We start from the raw sequence: 20608 nt of genomic DNA on the forward strand, positions 1-20608 counted from the left end.
TTGTAGTCTGACCAGAAAAAAACCTTGTAATTTTGAGGAAAAAGAGCTAAATATTTTTCTACTTGCAAAGTAAGCACATAAGGGCTATAAAGTAATTGTGGCGTCCCCTTTCCAGATTTTATAGATTTCTGGTTAGGCAGTAAATTTTACTCTGAATAGTAATGTTATTGCGGATAAATTGTGTATGGGAGGAAACATCTAATAAATATTTCTCATAAATAGATGTTAGTTGTGGTTTTCGAAGTTCAATTCTGAGAGGGTCATAAATAAGTGTAAATCCTTATATGCCCATTATTAAACTTGTAGGCAGTGGCGTAAATATACCAGCATAGGTCCGTATATTGCCTACGTATAATACGTACCTACGCATATTCCTATTCTAGTTAAAAGCCTTGTGCACGCCAATGCTAGTTACATCACTGCTTGGAGCGAATGTTTATGTTCGTTTACTACAAAATATATTTGGTTGGAAGTTGGGGTTGGAATTAAATTAATACAAAAACAATTATATTTAAAGTCAGTATATTTGTTAAAAATTCGTACAGAGTAAACCTTCAACGGTTTAACATTTCGATACGGTTCCAGAACCCCATTGCTACAAAAAAAAAAAACAACTAGTAAGTACATCGTAAAGTTAATCAATGGAGTAAGTATGAAACACGTATCAAAATTCGTTGTTACCAAAAATATACATAGGAAGCGAAAATCACAGACTTGGGGAAAAGTAGACGGCGGTGTTCTCTTGACCTTATGCCAAATAAATCAAATATATTTTTTTCTAAATGTAGCAAGATCAACCTACCTGGAAAACATATAAAATCAAAATGATGAAAAAGACGCAAATCTATAACAAACAACGTATTTTACATCATAAAATATAGTTCAATAATTACGCCTTGAGTCACTAATTTATCATTATTATTTTATATCAATTAAGGTCAGTGTTCTTGTATGAAGAGAAAAAAATAAACTGATGTTGGTTCTACCCTATTGTTTTGTAGACAAACAAAATATATGATAAAACCTAATGTTGCCTACTTATTTTTTTGATTTCAAAGCACTCTATTTATCGTCTATCTTTTTCTTCAAGTCTGTGCAAAAACTAAGCAATACAATAAGCTATATTATAAAAAATAGCACCTATATTGGATGGATTAAGTAACTTTGCTATATACTAAACATATTAGGAAATTAAAATCAGTATGGCATCCATTTATAGAAGTTAATTGACACATCATATAATCATAAAATATTAATAAATGACTAACTACTGTTTTGTATTATATGTGTGAATTCTTAAATTAACTATTACAATATTTTTGATTATAGATATATAAATTATATAATACATATAAAATCACAGATATTTTGTAGTTTCACTATAAATTGTTTTTAAATCTTTAAACCATAGATTGGATTTCCCGCCACCGGAAAAACATACCAGCTTGTCTATGACTAAATTATGTTGGTAGGTTTATATTCTTGTAGTTACTGTTATTATAAATTATAACTTAGTTAACACAAGTCCTAAACTGAATACAATCATCTAATATAATAATTGAGTCAAAAATTGTAGAAAAGATTTTGAAACTTTTGCTACAAATTCGATTATAAAATAAAATATTACGTAATGCAAGGCAACCTTCCAATAAAATAAAAACTTAGAATATAATTTATGGACGGATAATAATAATGCACGAATTATCACAAAAATTAGATAGGTTATTTAATTTTTATCTATGTGAATTCAAAAATACTTATACAACTTAAAATTATTTTATTCCATAAAACCTAAACTTAAACAATGACTGAATCGTTGCGGTTTTTTGAACACAACATTCTATATTTAAATTACTAATAGATATAGAAACTATATTTTATTTAGCGGCTAGCTACCCTCTGTTTAATGAATTTAATCTTGTTAATTTTTTATTTTAGTTGTAGGTACGTATATAAAATCATATATAAACACACACAAAATGGCTAACACACAATCACACACAAAATGCAAACTCACAAATTAAAATTTCGTTGTACCTGAAAACCAATTTGAATTCGTCGCACTTTGTTAATTTAAAATCTAAATGACACTAGCAGGGTTGTTTACCCTATCATCTATCCCATTCTTTTTAGTATAAAACATTTCGTGTTCTTTTCGCACATACCAGATTTTTGTCACTATTTTGTCGTAGGTATATTGTACGACAAGAAATTTAGCATGTTTTTATTTAGCACGATCATTGTTAATGCTAAATTGAAAATTTATATTAAAAAAAAAAACTATGTTTATAAACATGACCATTATAGAACCCTGTGCGTACGACAATCCCAACCCAAAAAAAAAAAATCAACGGATTTAACTTCTATCATTTTAGTCCAAACCTTGGAATAATTTAGGCCTAGTTAGGACATTATACAGGGTGTTTAACTTGTCTGCGAGTAACCAGTGTTGGTGTAAGGGAGTGTGCTGTAGAGAGAGCTGCCTGTTCTGGAGTAGGCTTTGGGGTTCCGCCGGCGCGCCAGTATGAAGGCGATGGCAGCGATGACGCATATCATCAGGATGACGCCCGCCACGCAAATGGCGATCGCGAAGTGACGCTGCGATATGCAGATGGTGTCTTCTTTCTGTAAATATAGGAAAATATACCAATTTAGGTATGTATTCGATGGTTGACTTCCTCTTTTGACTAATGATTAGCTAATGCTACAGATCAGGAGAGTCCTGTACCGAAGGTTTACAATTAGTTTTTATTTGTCCTAAAACACTTATTCTTAGTGGCAAACCGTAGTTGGGAAGTAAGAGGTTAGTGACTATCCTATGAAGAATAGTTTCGTTAAGGGGATTCCGAAAGCTGAATCGCGGAAATATGAAGCAAAGAACAAAGTTACTGTTTTATGTTTCTTGTTTTTAAACAGCGTTTAGAAAAGTGATGTGTTAAACCACTTTTGAATAAGTGAAATAATTTAAGACATATTAAAACCCCCAAAAATAGAGAAACTCGCGATCAAGAATAGCTTAGTTGACAATGTCGTCGGCATTAGTAACAGCCTTAAGCTGTCGCTCTCGGACTTACCTTCTCCGATGTGACGTCATCGTTGTCGGGCGAGTCTGCCTCGTTGACCCACAGTCCAGAGAACACCTCCACAGTGGCCGGCGCGCCGTCGTCCGACTGACGACGGACACGGTTCTTCTTATGGGAACACGGCTCCTGGAAGCAGTTTGAAACAATAATTTCATTTTGATATTTCGTAAACGTATATGTCGTAGAAAAACGTAGTCATTAATAAAAATGTGGACATTATTTTGATTGCGAAATCATAAGATTACTTGAAAATAAGTCGAATCGCAATAACTTAAGAGTAAACATGATAATTATTAGGTTTGAGGTTATAGATTTTTCAGTGAGCCAAGCCTCCACGGCGACATATACCTACAATCACGATCGTTGTTGAGTCAACACCTATAGAGGATGTTCTAAAAGCATGTAGATAGTATTTTGTCATGTCTGTGTGACGATCTGCTCAAAGGAGAATACATATGCGGTTTCAACTGCGTCTCATCTCTTTTGTCGATGAAATTACAGGGATATGCCAAAACATCTATCCCTTAGACAGGCATAGGACAGCGCACTATTGGAAGTGTTCCCAGCATGTCCTACAAATGGTTTGCTTAACACGATGAGTGTTAACATCTCGGGGTTATCAGTTGTTGTCAAATATTACCTGCCTACTATAAAATGAATTAGGCTGATCATAGTTTAAATCTATACATAAAATAAATCTGTGGAGAGGTTAATTCTGTACATGAAATGTAGGTATGTAATTAGTGATACCAAAAATGCAATCAGTAAAATTTTTGTCTGTCTGTCTGTCTGTATGTTTGTTATAGAAATAAAAACTACTCGACGGATTTTAACAAAACTTGGTACAATTATTCTCCAAACTCCTGGGCAGGTTATAGTATATTTTTCATCACGCTACGATCAATAGGAGCAGAGCAGGGAAGGGAAATGTTGGGAAAACGGGAGAAGTTACTGCATTTTTACAGCGATACTACTGTAAGGCTGGATTAAAGAGATCTAAGGGCGGAGGAAATCGAGAGCGTCCGCTAGTAGTTAATAAAATAATAGTACCTAATGCTACTGAATAAGTTGATATTGATGATGAGGACGATGATAGTGATATGAATGATAGTGATGATGATGATAGTGTTAAAGCAGTAGCCACGTACGCAGTCGGTGGGGTGGTTGAGGTCGCACAGCTTGACCTCGCACGTGTAGTACACGGAGGCGGTGTAGGGAAACTTGTGCGCGGGGAACGACACGCGCGCCTCCTGCCGCGCCCCGGAGTACTGGAACAGCCCCATGATCTCGCCGTCCAGCGGGCAGCTGACAGACAACAAGATATTTTTATCAGAACCATTACTATTCCCATGGGAATACGGGGATAAAATGTTACACCCTGGTAACGTAGCTTTCTATCGGTGAAAGTATTTCTCAAATCGGTCCAGTAGTTTTGATTTTATTTACATACAAAAATACAAATCTTTCCTCTTTATAATATTAGCATAGAAGTAGATAAGAATATATTAAGTCACAACAGTTTATTCCAACTTGATATATCTTGAGCTGGAGCGCAAATCAAGGACTTCATTTGGTCTGTCACTCTACTTTGCGCTCGTAGTGTAAAAATATATTCTGTTTGTGTTCAAAGTTGGATGATCGATGAAACAGTTAATGTCTGAAAACAACAAATAGATAAAACAGGTCTTCATGACCGGATAAAACAGACGGAGGTTCTTTTTTTTTTTTTTTTTTAATTTATTTTATTGATAAGATATAACAATTATTTTACATATCGATACTCTCGCCAAACTGTACAGGCAGTTTGTTGGCGAGTTGACGCTCATTATTCTAGTTATTTTTTAAAAGTAATTGCTAAATCTAATTTTAATAAGATAATTAAAACTAAGGTAACCTAGGAATTTAATATTATAAAATGAAATAATACAAAAAAAAAATACAAAAGGTGCAAAACAATTCGCTGGCATAATATCTCCAAACTCCAAAATAAGACGGTTTATCGGTAATGACGACACAATACAACACCGTTATGTGACTTAAAGGCAGCAGCACTAGCTAAAGTTGCAGTTTTTCTAGCGACACCAGCGTCAGACTATAACTGTTGTTGACACCGATACCACAGGTGACACCTACCCATCGTCAGCGATTAGGCTCTGCTCGGCCCAGCCGAGACCGTCGCGCACCGAGCACTCGGACACCAGCAATCCGTACTGCCGCTGCTTCTCTAGCGACACCACCAGTGTCAGACTGTCACCGATCTTGACGTTCGACGCCACCTGCCAAATTTTCAAAAGCTTTTTAATTGTCGTATCCAAGTGACCGATTGGGAAAATGACTATGACGTCTTCCGGTGCAATAATGCAAAAACGTAAAGCTATCATTTGATTGATTGATTTAAATCATACATCGAGATACACATTAGACTTGTAGGCAGTGCACATGAATAATGATTAGATCACACGCCAGTGGTAGGTATTCTAGAGCATGATAGAAGTAGAGTAGAACATATGATGACGATATTTGACAAGTTGCAAAAGTGATATGGTACAGAAAGGCTAAAGAAAGAGTTAAAGATTATAAAAGAGATTCGAGGGGCGCTTGAGAAACTGGTAAGAAACAAATAAGTACTATGCTACATCAATCAGGGGCTAGTCCCACAGTAGAATTTGAATGTGCTCTATTTTAAGCCTCCGCGGTAAAACGCTAGTTAATCATCAAATACAATGTTTACGTACCTCCTTATCTTCGGGGTCACCCTTGAATATCTTCATCGTGACAGACGGCAACAGGCCTGAGTCTTCGTCGTACTCATCGCTGTCAACGAAATTATAAAAATTAAACTATAGTTTATTTAACCAAAACTCCTTTATTGAAATGATCAAAGAATTAGTAAATAATCATTTCTTAAATTGCCCGTCATTGTAAAGAGATTCCAGTCATAAGCCAACACAGCAATAAATAACGCCAGTTAGATGGTTAAAACCACCAAATATATATCTACGAGTATCTCACGGCTATAACCCTATCTAAGGATATTTCATAAATCTTGTCAACATCAATCATCTAATTATGGTGATGGCTATTTAGCTAATTACTTTCTTTACGACATTTTATCTTTTTACGACTAAAAGCAATCAGTTTCTGTCCTAAAACATACTAATTTTAATGTATTTTCTAAAGTTTTGAAACAGTCTAGACGGGCATTTTTGGTCATTGATTAAAATGTAACGGTTCACGATAGATATAAAACGGTATAACACGGAAAATAAAATAAAGCATCAGTAATGTTGAGTGCTCGAAGTATTTTAGGTACGTATAAGTACCTACCTACAATTACGAAGATATTTTCATTTAACAAGATTTGTGTTAGAGAACAAGTACTTAGATCTACTCGTAGCATGGCACACATAATTTTTGTCTTTGCAATTAATATTAGGCTTTCGATAGCGTTCCACATTCTACAATTTCGATGTTTTGGTTGGTCTGTCCGTCCTGAGTAATTAATAATTTTGGTAAGTCAATTTCACGACGGAGTGATGACTAGAATGTAAAATAAAATTAACTTCACGGAGTCTTTCCTAGTAATCCGGTGGCTCCGGTGTTAAGCAAGGGTGAATAATGGCGCCCACTACTTTTGCATTCTATTTTTCTTTTATATTCAAATTTCTGGATAAAATGACAAATCTGTGTCAGGGGATCGATAAAGTAGTCTTTTACTTATTACCTACGTTGTTTAGCATTGCTAAACGATCGGTATTAAACCTTTATACTGAATGTAATACTTTACATGAACATGTAATGCTGAGACTTTGCTTGGATGTTCTGTATGCTGATGGGCTGCACCGGACCCTGGCCGGTCAGCAGGCTCAGCGCTGGTGTACTCACTTGTCGGCGGTGAGGCGGTCGGCACGCGGCCGGTGCATGTGGTACAGCGTGAGGTCGCGGCGACGGTAGCGGCAGCGCACGTGGTAACCCCGGCCCTGCCCCGTCACCAGGCGCAAGTGGGGCTGCACTATGATGTTGTTGTAGTATTCCACCGTGCCGTCCTCCTGGAAAGTGATATCTAAGTTTAATATGAATTAGGAGTAAAATGTAAAGCCTTAGAGCCCCCGCTCACTTACAACTTTTAGTTGGCCGATTATAGAACAGGTATAGCGATGTATGACAGCCCGCACATCTGTCCAACTAAATCACGCACAATTAAAAAGTCGGCCAACTAAAAATTGTCAGTGACCGGCCACCCTTAGCGATACGGAAGGCGGTTGCAAGAAATTCTAAGAAGGAATTTGCTGCCGTAAAGCAGAAGCGTCCAAGCCAGCAGACCGATAGGCTATCCCTACTCCGGTCACTGACTATACTCAGTCGAGACAGTAAAAGGCTTCAGATTTATAGACCTCAGTCGTTGAATCCGGGTTACTGTCAACTTCAGCAGTTGCAATTAGTTCACGATAATATTACCCTCGTGATGAGATCGAATATTATCTTATTAACACCTCCAGTGCCTAAGATGCTCGCCCAAACATAATTATATTAATCAAAATCAAAAATCATTTATTTCAAGTAGGCTCAGTTTACAAGCACTTTTGACACGTCAGTTGACTATTTGTGAAGATTCTACCACCGGTTCGGAAGGCAGGTTCTGCTGAGAAGAAACTGACAAGTATTGAACTGTAAATATCACTCTCTTTCGATGCGAGGGCGAGATGAAAAGCGATATTTGCGGTTCGGCGACAATATTTAATTTTGTATTCACGATTGGCCTACTGGGAATGCTTCAGTGTTGGTTATATTTGTTTTTGAATTGTTATGGATCGTTGGCAATGATCAGTGATCGTGACGTGTGGGGTGACGTCACAGCCGGTTCCTTCCCACAGGAAGCGGATACGGGCGACATGAATGTGTAAGTGACCAGTAACCGAACAATTTTTATCGAGATCTAATAAAATATTTGAAAATTCTTCTAATGCCAAGCAAAAAATATAAATAATTTTTGTTTCTTCCTTTAAGTAGGTAAAAAACAATTTATTAAGCCTACCATACCATTAGTTGTCAAAAGGACAATGAAAAAAAATCATCATTTATAAAATCATTTCAAAATTACATTTGATATTCAAATATATGCCTCCGAGCATTCATTCTAGCATATCCTCAATAAATTCATCATTCTACGTCCTTAATTTTTCATTCTACAAATTGATACTTAGTAATTCCGACTTAATAAATAATTATAAAGTAAAACATTAAGGCCTGATTTCACCACCCTCTGATAAGTCTCGGGTATCTTTTTCACAAGATTTGCCTTTGTCACTTGACATAAAACAAAAAAGTGACAAAAATTACGCTTAAACTACAGTATAAATATACCTATCCAACACTTTACACTTATAAATATTGACCGGTCTAAAATGTACTTAAATATCTTGTAAACATAAAGTACACCCAACCCTATAATAGATTTCAACGCGCTGCTCTGCACCGGTCAACCTATAGTTTCGAAGCTAGAGGAGCAGAAGAGGGGATTTTTGTATCTGTATGAGTGTGGCAGATGAACATACTTAAGGGATACCTTGCTTGTTGTTGAGTACCTCCACTAAGAAGTCCTCAATATTGGTCAGTTCGCTTAGGACAACCCAAAATATAGCAAGCTTTAGCAATACTCAACCATCACGACTTGGGAAAGGTGGTTTAGTTGAGAGCTAGACTTAGAACGTGTGCATTTCGAAATCTGACAAATGTTTTTTTTGTCATTTTGAAGGAAATACCTAATTCCTAATATTATCTGATGATTTCGTCAAGCTACACTAATGAAAGTAGTATTTGAAAGAGCTTGTAAACTAAGCCTATTTGAAATAAATGAATTTTGACTTTGACTTTGACTTTATTGAAACACATTAGGTACAACTAAACTCATAAAAAATAGTCGTACATTAAAGTAAATCTATAAAATTAAAATAAATTAAAACTTTAAGTTAAAAAAAAACTATCATCATTATCATCATTATCAACTCATATTCGGCTCACTGCTGAGCTCGAGTCTTCTCTCAGAATGAGAGGATTTAGGCCAATAGTCCACCACGCTGGCCTAATGTGGATTGGCAAACTTCACACACGCAGAGAATTAAGCAAATTTTCTGGTATGCAGGTTTCCTCACGATGTTTTCCTTCACCGTTTGAGACACGTGATAATTAATTTCTTAAAATTTGTTAGAGGTGCATGCCAGAGTCGACCTCTACCTCCTAACTCGACAAAAACTATAAAAATTAAAATTTTATTTTTTTAAGTTTTCTTCCACCACTGACCATTTAATCTACCAAATCCAATAGGTCCCCCGCGACGATCGAGTGAGTACATGTTTGGTTTTCCTTTACGTTTACTGCTTGCCAACGTTTTGAAGAACTAGTCCAATTGCTCTAGTTTACATAAAAGTGTATCAGTTAGTATTTAGTAGTCACAGTCGCCGCCCACACGTCTATATAAGACGCAAGGCCAACGAAAGGTCGCCTGTTCGCATATCCTTCTGTCTGTCGTCTACAATTTATAATTTTGCACATATTATAATAAATACCAAGTAAATGCAAATTGAGCCGTGATAGCCCAGTGGATATGATCACGGCCTCCGATTCCGTAGGGTGTGGATTCGAATCCGGTCTGGGACATGCATCTCCAACTTTTCAGTTTAAGAACTGTGCAGTGTGCATTTTAAGAAATTAAATATTATGTGTCTCAAACGGTGAAGGAAAAACATTGTGAGGAAACCAGCATACCAGAGAATTTTCTTAATTCTCTGCGTGTGTGAGTCTGCTAATCCGCATTGGGCGAGCGTGGTAGACTATTGGCCTAACCTCTCTCATTCTGAGAGGAAACTCGAGCTCAGCAGTGAGTCGAATATGGGTTCAAATTAAAAAAAATACACATTATAATATATCAATCATTAGTAATCTTGATGTCTGTGTCATCTCTCAGCGATGTTTTCCATTACCGTTAAAGCAGGTGGTGTGTAACAATATAAATGTCATAAGTTGTCAAAGTGATGCTGCCTTATATTCTTATTCACCTTATATTTAATAATAAATTTTGGGACTTCACAGATATCCTAACTTTGAACCTCTGATGAAGGCAACCATACCTCAGACCTCACTGATATCACTGAATCACAACCATGAACCTCTGAGTTATTGAGCTATTTACAGACAGCAATAAAACCTAACCAACTTTGAATAAAAGTGGTAATTGACGCAACGAGGCCCATAATTTAGATCTCTATCTAATACCTGGGTTAAATAAGGTCTGAAGTCTGAACACCGCAATTATCTGGGAGCCCAGATGTACGAACAATGGCGGGGAGATAAGATGCTTATTTGTATGCCTAAGAGATTTTATAGCTCAGTGTGCGTTGGCTATATACTTTGAAAATAGGTAAAGAAAAACTTGTTTTACTTACTTAAGTGCTTTAAGCAACTTCTGATAGAAAAATCTATTATATTAGTATAAAAAAACATACATACAGCCGAACGTAGAACCTCCTTCTTTTTGGAAGTCGGTTAAAAAGGAGATCAAGCCTCAATAATTTCACAGAACTAGCCTATTCACCGCAGCAAAGACATCGATTAGTTGACGTAATATACTTTTAGCAGAAGGCTTCAAAAGTGGATTTAAAAAATAAGAAAACCAATGTCGAACCATAATTCACAATATTTGTCAGGACAACTTAATTAACAAATAGAACTGTAACCAAAATAAGACCCTAGAATGACAGAGAATGAGCTTGAGTGGATTCACACACTTGTGAACCCTGTGTGTAGGGTTTAGGGCGCCTATGACTGTTAACAAACAGTAATCTTTTCCACTCAAGTCACTCTCCCCGCCTATCCCAAGTAATCCATAAATAATTACACAACAAAAAAAGGGGATGGCTCGAACGCCACAAGCATACGGAAGCCAACCGTATGATGAGCACCTTATATCGCAAGTCGTTCACGCCAACCGATCGCTACCCCTCTCTAAATCCGTACTCTTTACGGAAACAAGTCCCGTCACCTAGCGTCGGCACGAGCCAAGACAAGATCGAACGACGTCATATCCGCCTCAGAATATTGAGCAAGTGTTGAGTTAGAACCGTAATTTTGACTTTGCGACTAAAATTAATTATTATCTACAAATCCAACGTAAAGTGCTCAGTACAATGAGAAAAAAAATAATAAACCAACGTTAGGTCAAAATTGAAGAAAAAATCATAAAAAAATCTCCTAAACTAAGCAAAATCGTAATAAATGGGGGTGATTCGGATACTCCTCGTTACAAGGCATCCAAATTTTAACTTTGAACGTCAACTCCCCGGCCACCCTGTATATAAAACGTGGTTAATATGCTTTTTTAAAAACAAATCATGTCTCAGACATCGTCACGTAGGTGAACGTATTTCTTCCTCATACCAATATATTTTTGTCTCCGCAAAAGGCTTTGTGTAGGCGTCGTTTTGCTTGCATTACGTAGGTGTCACATTTGTATAAACCTGTATAGTCGTTCGGGTGATTGGTATTTGGCGAAGCCTTTTTAAAAACTGGGGGTTTTTATCCTACTATTATTATAAAGGCGTAAGTTTGTATGGGTGTTTTATGGATGTTTGGATGGATGTTTGTTACTCTTTAACGCCGCAACTAATGAACCGATTTGGCTGAAATTTTCAATGGAAATAAAGTCAAAAAGTCAAAAGTTAAAATTCATTTATTTCAATTAGGCTTAGTTTACAAACACTTTTGAAAGGTCAAGATTTTGTCATAATTTAATTAAATTTAATGGTGGTAATAATAGTCGAAAACTTAAAACTAAAGTTACTAGTTAATAGATTTTTCTATGGATTAACACATAGGCTACTTATAATCCCGTAAATATTCATGGTTCCATTCATTCGAGGGATTTATGAAAAACTAAATTTCACGCGGACGAAGTCGAAGTGAAATTGATAGTATATGAAATAATTGATAGTACCTAAGTGTATACATGTAGCGTAACAGTGGTATTCATAGACGTTGTAGGGGCACCCCCAGTGGATCAATCACCCGCTAAGTGTCAAATTCTCAAACAATTAGAGGTTAAATTCGAAGTGGCTGAATGAAACCCCTACTGCGTCTATGTTGCTATCGACAAACCACGTGATCAAAATCTGTCAGTTCCATACAATTTTCTAGTTTTCAAAGCGTTAGCGATTTTAGAAAGAGAACCGACGTGCCACTTGGCTAGCGGGCAGACTTCCGGAGGGAGTTTTACACCTTAGCCATATGTATATAAGAAAAGAAATACGAGAAAGTATCTACCTATAATCTATTGATGGAAATATTTTCTGAGATAAGTCCGAACAAACACAAATTCAGCGTGGCAGAATTTACAACCTGTAGTGATGAATAGAACAGCTCCATGTAAATTTATTTAGTACAATTTTGTTTGCTTTTCTGTCATTATGTTTGATTAGGATGCCTTAACAAATAAAGGATGTTGTTCCTTAGGATTGTTTCTAATATTGACATTACATAGTGGTGTGTATGTTTTAAAATAAAGAAAAAAGGATTATTTTTTAACCGACTTCCAAAAAGGAGGAGGTTCTACGTTCGGCTGTATGTATGTTTTTTTTTTTTTTTTTTTTTATGTATGTCCAGCGATAATTCCGTCAATTATGGACCGATTTTGAAAATTCTTTTTTTGTTTTGAAGGGTTTACTTCCAGGGTGGTCCCATTTTTTTCATGTCAGGATTTGATGGTGGCATCCTGGAGAAATTGAGGGGAACTTTCGAAAGTTGTAGAGACGACTAGTGCCTTTGTTAGTGTTTTCATAAGGTATTTTAAACCACTACAACTTTATGAAGGTTTGGAGTTGGTCTGATGATGGAGCCGAAACACAGACGATGGAACTCGTCAACGATTTACAGCAGTCACCTTTTGTTTGGGCTTGATTAATTTGTATTGATGAGTACTTTCCACCTGTATGGGTTGTGACTGTATTAAGGGTCTGGTGATGAAGACGAGGGACAGTGAAGAGAACTCCTCGACGGTTCACAGTAGCTACCTCGTGTTTGGACTTGATAAATTTGTATTGATGAGAACTTTCCACCTAGATGGATTGTGACTGTATTAAGGGTCTGATGATGAAGACGAGGGACAGCGAAGAGAACTCCTCGACGGTTCACAGTAGCTACCTTGTGTTTGGACTTGATAAATTTGTATTGATAAGAACTTTCCACTTAGATAGGTTGTGACTGTACACACGCAGTAGGTATGCTAACACTAAAAATAAAAAAATAAAAATTTTAATAAAAAAAATTCAACCGACTTCCAAGTCAAAAAATAACTAACTAAATAGCAAAAAATAACATCTTACCTATGTGCTACCTTCTGATCAGTTTGAAGGCGGTGCCAAGCCAGTGTTGTGTTTTAATTAAAGCTGTTTCTGAAAGAACCACAGAAATTTTGTAGTTAAATGGTGTTTAATTAAAACATCACTGGCTTGGCACCGCCTTCAAACTGATCAGAAGGTAGCACATAGGTAAGATGTTATTTTTTGCTATTTAGTTAGTTATTTTTTGACTTGGAAGTCGGTTGAATTTTTTTTATTAAAATTTTTTACTATTACAAAGTCAGTTTTTATAATATTGTTGGGAGAATGTAGCCGGAGAAAATGTATTCGGTTTTATAACAGTGCTCAATTCTTTATTAAAACGGGTGTCCAGGGCTGCTCTTGTGGAATATAGCCAGATTTGTCTGATTGGGGAGAACTTGTTCGAAGAAGAGGATTGTTATCTGTTGGTTTATTTTACAAATAAATACAAAACTAATCTTGATTTATAAATATAATTGATTAAAAGATATTTGATTGTATAAAATAATAATATGCCAGCGCCATCTTCGTTCATTCCAAACAGAATTTAATTAAATATTTTCGTTATTTCGTAACATTCCTCACTTCTTGTGACACCGTGCTAGTGGACGGACGTATTGCCTACCTTACAAATTAATAATATTTTGGATAATAATATAGTGGTCAGTTATATCCATCAAGTTGTCTTAATAGTTCAAAACCCACTAACCAATATTAACTAGTTTAAAGGACGTTCTTAAAACTACATCTATTGGTCACAAGTCCGGGACTTCGCTCAAAGTTACGAGTATTCTCTGCGGGTTAATCTCGCAGGTTTATTGGTAACATTCTTGGTGGGAATTTTTAGACCTGATATGCTTTCTTTGAATAAACGTGTTTTGCTCTTTAATAATACCAGAATACTCTTCCATAATTATACGCCTCAAATTCCTCAATGCCTGAAAACGAAAGCCTTCCAACAGTGCGTGATATGCGCCTACTTCACTTATGTTGCATTTGCTGACCATCAGCTAAAAAATACGAAGGTCTGGTCATTACAGGCTCCAAGACCACATGTAAATGACTCAAGTTGAAGCAAAAAGTTATATTGGTTCACAGAACCGAAACACTTAGCCAGGTCACGATTCACGACTATATGTCATGACTCCATCGCTTTACATAATTTATATGACTCCATACAACCCGTTTGTTATTACGTCACCGCTTATTTGTATTAACTGTGAGGTAAGTTCACGATTTTTGTACAAAAAAACTTGCATTAACACTACTAATATCTTCGTCATCATCATCATCGTCATATCAGCCGATGGACGTCCACTGCAGGACATAGGCCTTTTGTAGGGACTTCCAGATATCACAATTCTGAGCCGCCTGCATCCAGCGAATCTCTTCGACTCGCTTGATGTCGTCAGTCCACCTGGTGGGGGGTCTACCAACGCGCTTTATAGTCGGGCTCGCCTTTCCAGCACCTTGGTATCTATATCTTGGTAGCATCGGCTCTTCGAACTATGTGCCCCGCCCATTGATCGAAAAACGTTGAGCTATGTCGGTGACTTTGGTTCTTCTACCTCACTTCCAACCTCACCTCACCTCCACCTTTTCGGTGTGTGCATTTTAAATATCACGTGTCTCAAACGGTGAAGGAAAACATCGTGAGGAAACCTGCACACCTGAGAATTTTCATAATTCTCAGCGTGTGTGAAGTCTGCATTGGGCCAGCGTGGTGGACTATTGGCCTAACCCCTCTCATTCTGAGAGGCGAGTTCAGCAGTGAGCCGAATATGGGTGGTTAGGAACACAATGTTCCTCTCTGCTTAGCGTTTTTGGACTACGAAAAAGTTTTTGTGTCTATCGAAACCAGGGTTAATTCATTGCATCGATGCCAGGCCGATTGGCGCTATATACAAGTGTTGAAATGTTTGTACGATCCTTTACTTTCTCTCGAAGATGTGTTCAAGGTTTTGGACAGGAAATGACAGAATGTTAACATAAACGCCGAATACATTTAACACTTAGATTGTGCAGACCACCAGAATCGCTGCAATTTTTGAGGAAATGCTAACCGACCGACCTTAGTCATTCCTCCAGGCAAGGTTTAATGATGAATGATGAATATGAATATGTATTAAAACTGGTCATTCTATCGCAATTTGAGATTTTACTTATATCATTTATAACATCAAACGTTACCGTGGCATAATGTACTACTAGCGCCATCTATAACTTACAATGAAACTGTAACAGGTCAAATTCTGTACATTTTCTACATTCTGTAAATTTTCGGAGTTCTCATGGGTTAATATTTTTTTTTATGAATGTTCGTCATTTCTCAAGTTACGTTTAAGGCAATATATACATTGACTATAGTTAAAAGGGTTGAAAAAGGTTAAAATTTGTGTCATTTTTAACCGATTTAAAAAAAACAAGAAGGTTGTCAACTCGTTGGATTTTTACGTCAAACGCAAAATTGTCTTGGGAATTTTGCAAGACAATTTTGCGTTTGTATTTCGTAATTTTCGCAAAATATATTTCGTAATTTTTTTTTCAGGATTTATGCACAATCTGAACATATAAATGCGAAAGGTCATCACGAAATTTTGAACACCGTTTGATGTACAAAGCCGAAATCTGGCAGGGAGGTAGTTTATAGTTAGTAGGTATCCGGTGAGAACGGATTTTGCGATAGGGATCGATTAAAGTGGCGGATGAAGTCGCGAGCGTCCGCTAGTTTTATATATAAAAAAAATATAAAAGATTTGTTGTTACTTGAGTTTACTGTGCGTTTGGATGAATCATTTCATACAAGTCAGTGCACATACCCGCCCGCTGCCTTCTCAGGCCACGCTCCGTTACACCTACGAACGTAACTTGACATGCGTTTCCTTGTATTGTAGGGCTACCACCTGGCTAAGTTTAAACGACATATGTCATACTAGGGTCGTTAACACTCCTCCAAATTCCAAAATAGATCTTAAATTTAACATAATATTATTTATACAAAAAATAAGAAGTTTGTGAGTTTGTGTAGTTGAAGGGGATAATCGCTGGAACTACTAGACTGATCTACTAACTATTATCTACTTCCCTGACAAATATCATCTTTGTACGTCAAGTCGTTTTCGATAATATATAATGAGATTTCTTTCGCTTTTTTTTAATAATAAATAACAGTATATTAAGATTTTATGCCTGCATTCCCACGGGGACGGATAATACGTGGGTAAGACCACAAGGCGTCTGCGACTTCGTCCACGTCATATATTTTTTTCACAAATCCCGTAGGATTCATGGGAGTCGGGAAAACAAGTACTATAATGCTGCTCAATAAGCTCCTCTATCTTCCAGTGAAAGGCCTATTATAATAGGTTCAGCCGTTCCACAGATTAGCTCTGGAGAACAAAAAGACAGACAGACAAAAAATAAAAAAGCTTACAACTATAAGCACTTGCGGAAACACTGTGTTAAAATCACAGACAGACATTTATCACAATTTAATTGATGATATGTGTGTATGTCTATATAATAATATCGACTTGTAGTAAGGATAGTTCTGTGTGTTGTTTAATCCAAAATCTCCTGTGTATCTGAAGGAGAAATTTACGTTTCAGGGAGTGCAGTCTGAACTGAGACAGTGTCGATTACTAACTCTATGTTTACCCGTGCATAAGACGAAATTTTATAAATATTCTTTCGTTGTGCAAGCCGTTAGGTTATGGAATGCTCTCCCTTTAAACATACGGCAATCAAAGACACTGAACATTTTTAAAAATGCCGTAAAGACTCATTATCTGGTGCAGTAAAGACGATCTGTATATATTATTTCTCTTCAATATATATATTAGTAAATTTTGATATGTAGAAAGAAAGAAGAAAGAAAATAAGTTTATTCACTTTTTAGTGTCACAAACAGTACATCCTATCTTAGATATTACATGACTGTCTGTGACACCAAACAGAAAGGGTTTACAGCTCAGCATTAGCCGTTCATCGCTGGAAAGCAATGTGCAGCGCTGATTTTCAGCTGAGACCCGGGTATAATCGGGTATGTATTTTATTCATTATTGTAGGTATTTGTGTAATATTGTTTATGTATTGGGATGTAAATTATTTGTATGTATGTGTATTACTAATGCTATGGTTATTTTTGTTTTACGCCACCTGCTGATGTCCTTAAGTTTTCCTAAACCGAAGGTTGCCTGGAAGAAATCGCTACTTAGCGATAAGGCCGCCTTTTGTATGCTGATTTCTTCCTAATTTGTTTTTTATTTCACTTGTTTTTGTCTTTGTGGTGTGCAAATAAAGTATATTTATATTTATCTTTATAGTTCTGATCAGCCCTGCGAGTCCGTGCGAGTCGAGATGCAGCTGGCACTTCGTATACGCATCGATTCCTATCACGCGCTTCCTCTTGCGTGCGCTTGTGCAACCTGCGGCTAAGTGAAGGCGACTGTTCACGAGACAGTGTTATTGAAAGAAAGAAAGAAAGAAAGAAAGAAAGAAAAATGAGTTTATTTCGAAATTATGCCACACATCACAATATCTCCACAAAAAAACATGAACACAAAAAAAAAAACAAAAAAAAAAAAATAGAAAATAGAAATATCTCCAGTATACCAGGACATCATTAAATTGAGCATCTGCTATTACAAAATGATGGTATCCGATCGAAACTAGTTTTAACAGCCGATACCAAAATCGAAACCGAATTTCAACTTCGGTCTCAGCTTCGGCCAATACCGTAACTTCCACATAAGTTATTTTTTTCGTAGGAAAGAAACAAAGTTTGTTAAATTAAAATAACATTTCAAAAATCTTAAAATTTGGTATCTCAATAACAAATCCACTGATTTAATTATGCGTTTATCAGCAATCGACACAGTTTTTTTAGGTCTACATATAAATTTAAGACTAGTTGTAAAATTATTTTAAAATAATAATTTTACAACTAGGTATATTTAATAAAATAATAAACCAACAAAATTGGCACTAATAGATGCGGTTTCCTGTGGTTGAGTGCCTCAGACCTTTGAATTTGTACCGCACTCAAATTCACCAACAAAATTCTCCGTCGTTTTTTAAGGGGGACATGGTCTAAGGGGACGAGGTACACTCACACATCGAAAATATTTAGCACCAATCAATATATCCTGTATCCTTACACTAAACACAACTGTAAATTTTTGTCGTAAAACACACACGTGCAATTTTAATACTTTGAAACATCGACTTTAAGACGCAGTGTGTGTTAGATCGTGATCATACTTTTAGGGTAACGTCTAGCGAGTCAGGTGCTATGGTACTTATATAGAGATGAGAGCTGATTAATTATTAGAATCGATCGCTAGAACCGATTAAAAGTTAAAAAAAAACAAATTGTTGAAATGTTTGCTTTTGTAAAAAAGTAAAAAAAGCTTCAGTAAAAAGCTGTTAATTCAAAATTACTAACAGACACTTCAGTACAGTGATCAGTTAGCTTAAACAACACCCACACATACAAGCAATGGAATGTGTGTGTATAAGAGATGTTAATTGTGGACCGTTCGGAAATCTGAAAGCATTAAACAAATATTTCGTTTGTTTCAAGTACTTTCGGTAAAAGTTACATCAACGCAGCATTGCGTTAAATGATTGCATGTACCGCGACTTTACGTAGTTTTATTTGAGAATAGCAAGCACTCGCGACTTCTTATAAGTTATTTAGTCTGTGTGCGTTTTTGCGTTTGTGCGTGCTTGTGTGCATGTAGTCAAATATTGAACGATATTAGCACTTGTTGTTGTTCGATTGTTTCCAAATTTGGAATTTCTGCTTCACTTAATCTTTACTTTGGATGTTTTTTCTACTTAGGAAGATAATTTGTCTCTAAGGCGTACAGACAATATAGGTAAACCGGAGGCTCAACAGCAAAATCTGTAGCTATGTAATCAGGTTCTTTTAATGAGGAATATCTGGCTAACATGACATAACCTGACAAATACATCTAGATGTTTTTTTTAACCTAGTTATTGTTTTATTACTATCATCATCATATCCACTGCTGGATCTGGACAGTCACAATCGAGTTATACAAAACAACGTTACAGAATAACCCTGCTGTTCTGCGGTAAATATGACCCGCCCACTGTCACTTCAGTTTGCTAATCTTTTGGTCTACGGATTTCCTCATTCCCGAATTTAAAAAAATAACGTTTTTTTTTAATTTAGACACTTGGTACTTACGTTATCAATGGACATGGTGTTGCATCCTTTCAGCGGTACCGTGTACTGCAGGTCGCCTTTCGCCGACACGTACTCGCGCAGGCACGTGGAGTTAGTGCCGAGCCCGGCTGGGTACACTATGCCGTTGAACGTGTCGTACACGCTGGAAACAAAAGCTTAAGTTAGAAAAAAAAGCCTGCGGTAGCCAGATACCCCATATTATGAAGGCTGAAAGTCAGAGGTAAATGGTACATATATAAATTCAAACTTAATTCAAAATTAATTTATTTCAATTAGGCTTACTTTTACAAGCACTTTTAAAAGGTCAGAATTATGTCATAATTTATTTTAATCTAATGGTGGTAATAATAGTCGAAAACTTAAAATTAAAGTTACGAGGGTTCCAAACGCGCCTTGGTCCGAGAAGAGCCCACAATAAACTCAGCCAAGGTTTTATAGCCTCGCAAGTACGTTGATGACACTCTCATGATATGCGGGCGACAGGGGTAAATACTGCGCGGGTGTGAAATCGTGCATGCGGGGAAGTGTATCAGTTGTGGGGGGTGCATCAGTTGTGGGTTTTTTCATTCATCGCTACACGCCTCCCTGTCCGTCGCACATCGGGAGTGTTACGAACGAATTTACCAAGCTATAGTAGCCAATTATAGAGTTTTGAACGTTGCACACCCGATGGTCCGCGCAGGCCGGGGGGCTTGTAGCGAACACTGCTTACGAGGCCAATACTATGTTAATATTCAAAATTCTGTGGGAATACGGGGATAAAATATAGCCTATACAAGTAACGTGGCTTTTCATTGGTAAAAAAAATCCAAAATCGGTTTAGTAGATCCAGAGATTACTCCCTACAAATCTTACAAACTTTACCTCTTTAAAATACTAGAATATAGGTTGGCAAATTCTCTCGATGGTCTGCGCGGGCCGGTGGGGGAGTAGAGATG

At 36.6% G+C, this 20608-nt stretch overlaps 1 protein-coding gene across 1 annotated transcript in view; it reads right to left on the reverse strand.

The window, feature by feature from the left end:
* Positions 1-505: 505 nt before the first annotated feature.
* The window catches only part of LOC112052989 (cuticlin-4), a 54313-nt gene continuing 34210 nt past the window's right edge, over positions 506-20608 (reverse strand). Inside the window, exons 4-10 of the mRNA XM_024092239.2 lie at positions 19671-19812; positions 6969-7132; positions 5819-5897; positions 5217-5359; positions 4232-4388; positions 3075-3209; positions 506-2625 (exon numbers count right to left, since the gene is read on the reverse strand). Coding sequence (XP_023948007.1) covers positions 2425-2625; positions 3075-3209; positions 4232-4388; positions 5217-5359; positions 5819-5897; positions 6969-7132; positions 19671-19812 — 1021 coding nt within the window. The 3' untranslated portion in view covers positions 506-2424. The remainder of the gene's footprint in view (positions 2626-3074; positions 3210-4231; positions 4389-5216; positions 5360-5818; positions 5898-6968; positions 7133-19670; positions 19813-20608) is intronic.

This window comes from Bicyclus anynana, chromosome 18 (assembly GCF_947172395.1).
Source record: "Bicyclus anynana chromosome 18, ilBicAnyn1.1, whole genome shotgun sequence".
NCBI classification, from domain to species: Eukaryota; Metazoa; Arthropoda; class Insecta; order Lepidoptera; family Nymphalidae; genus Bicyclus; species Bicyclus anynana.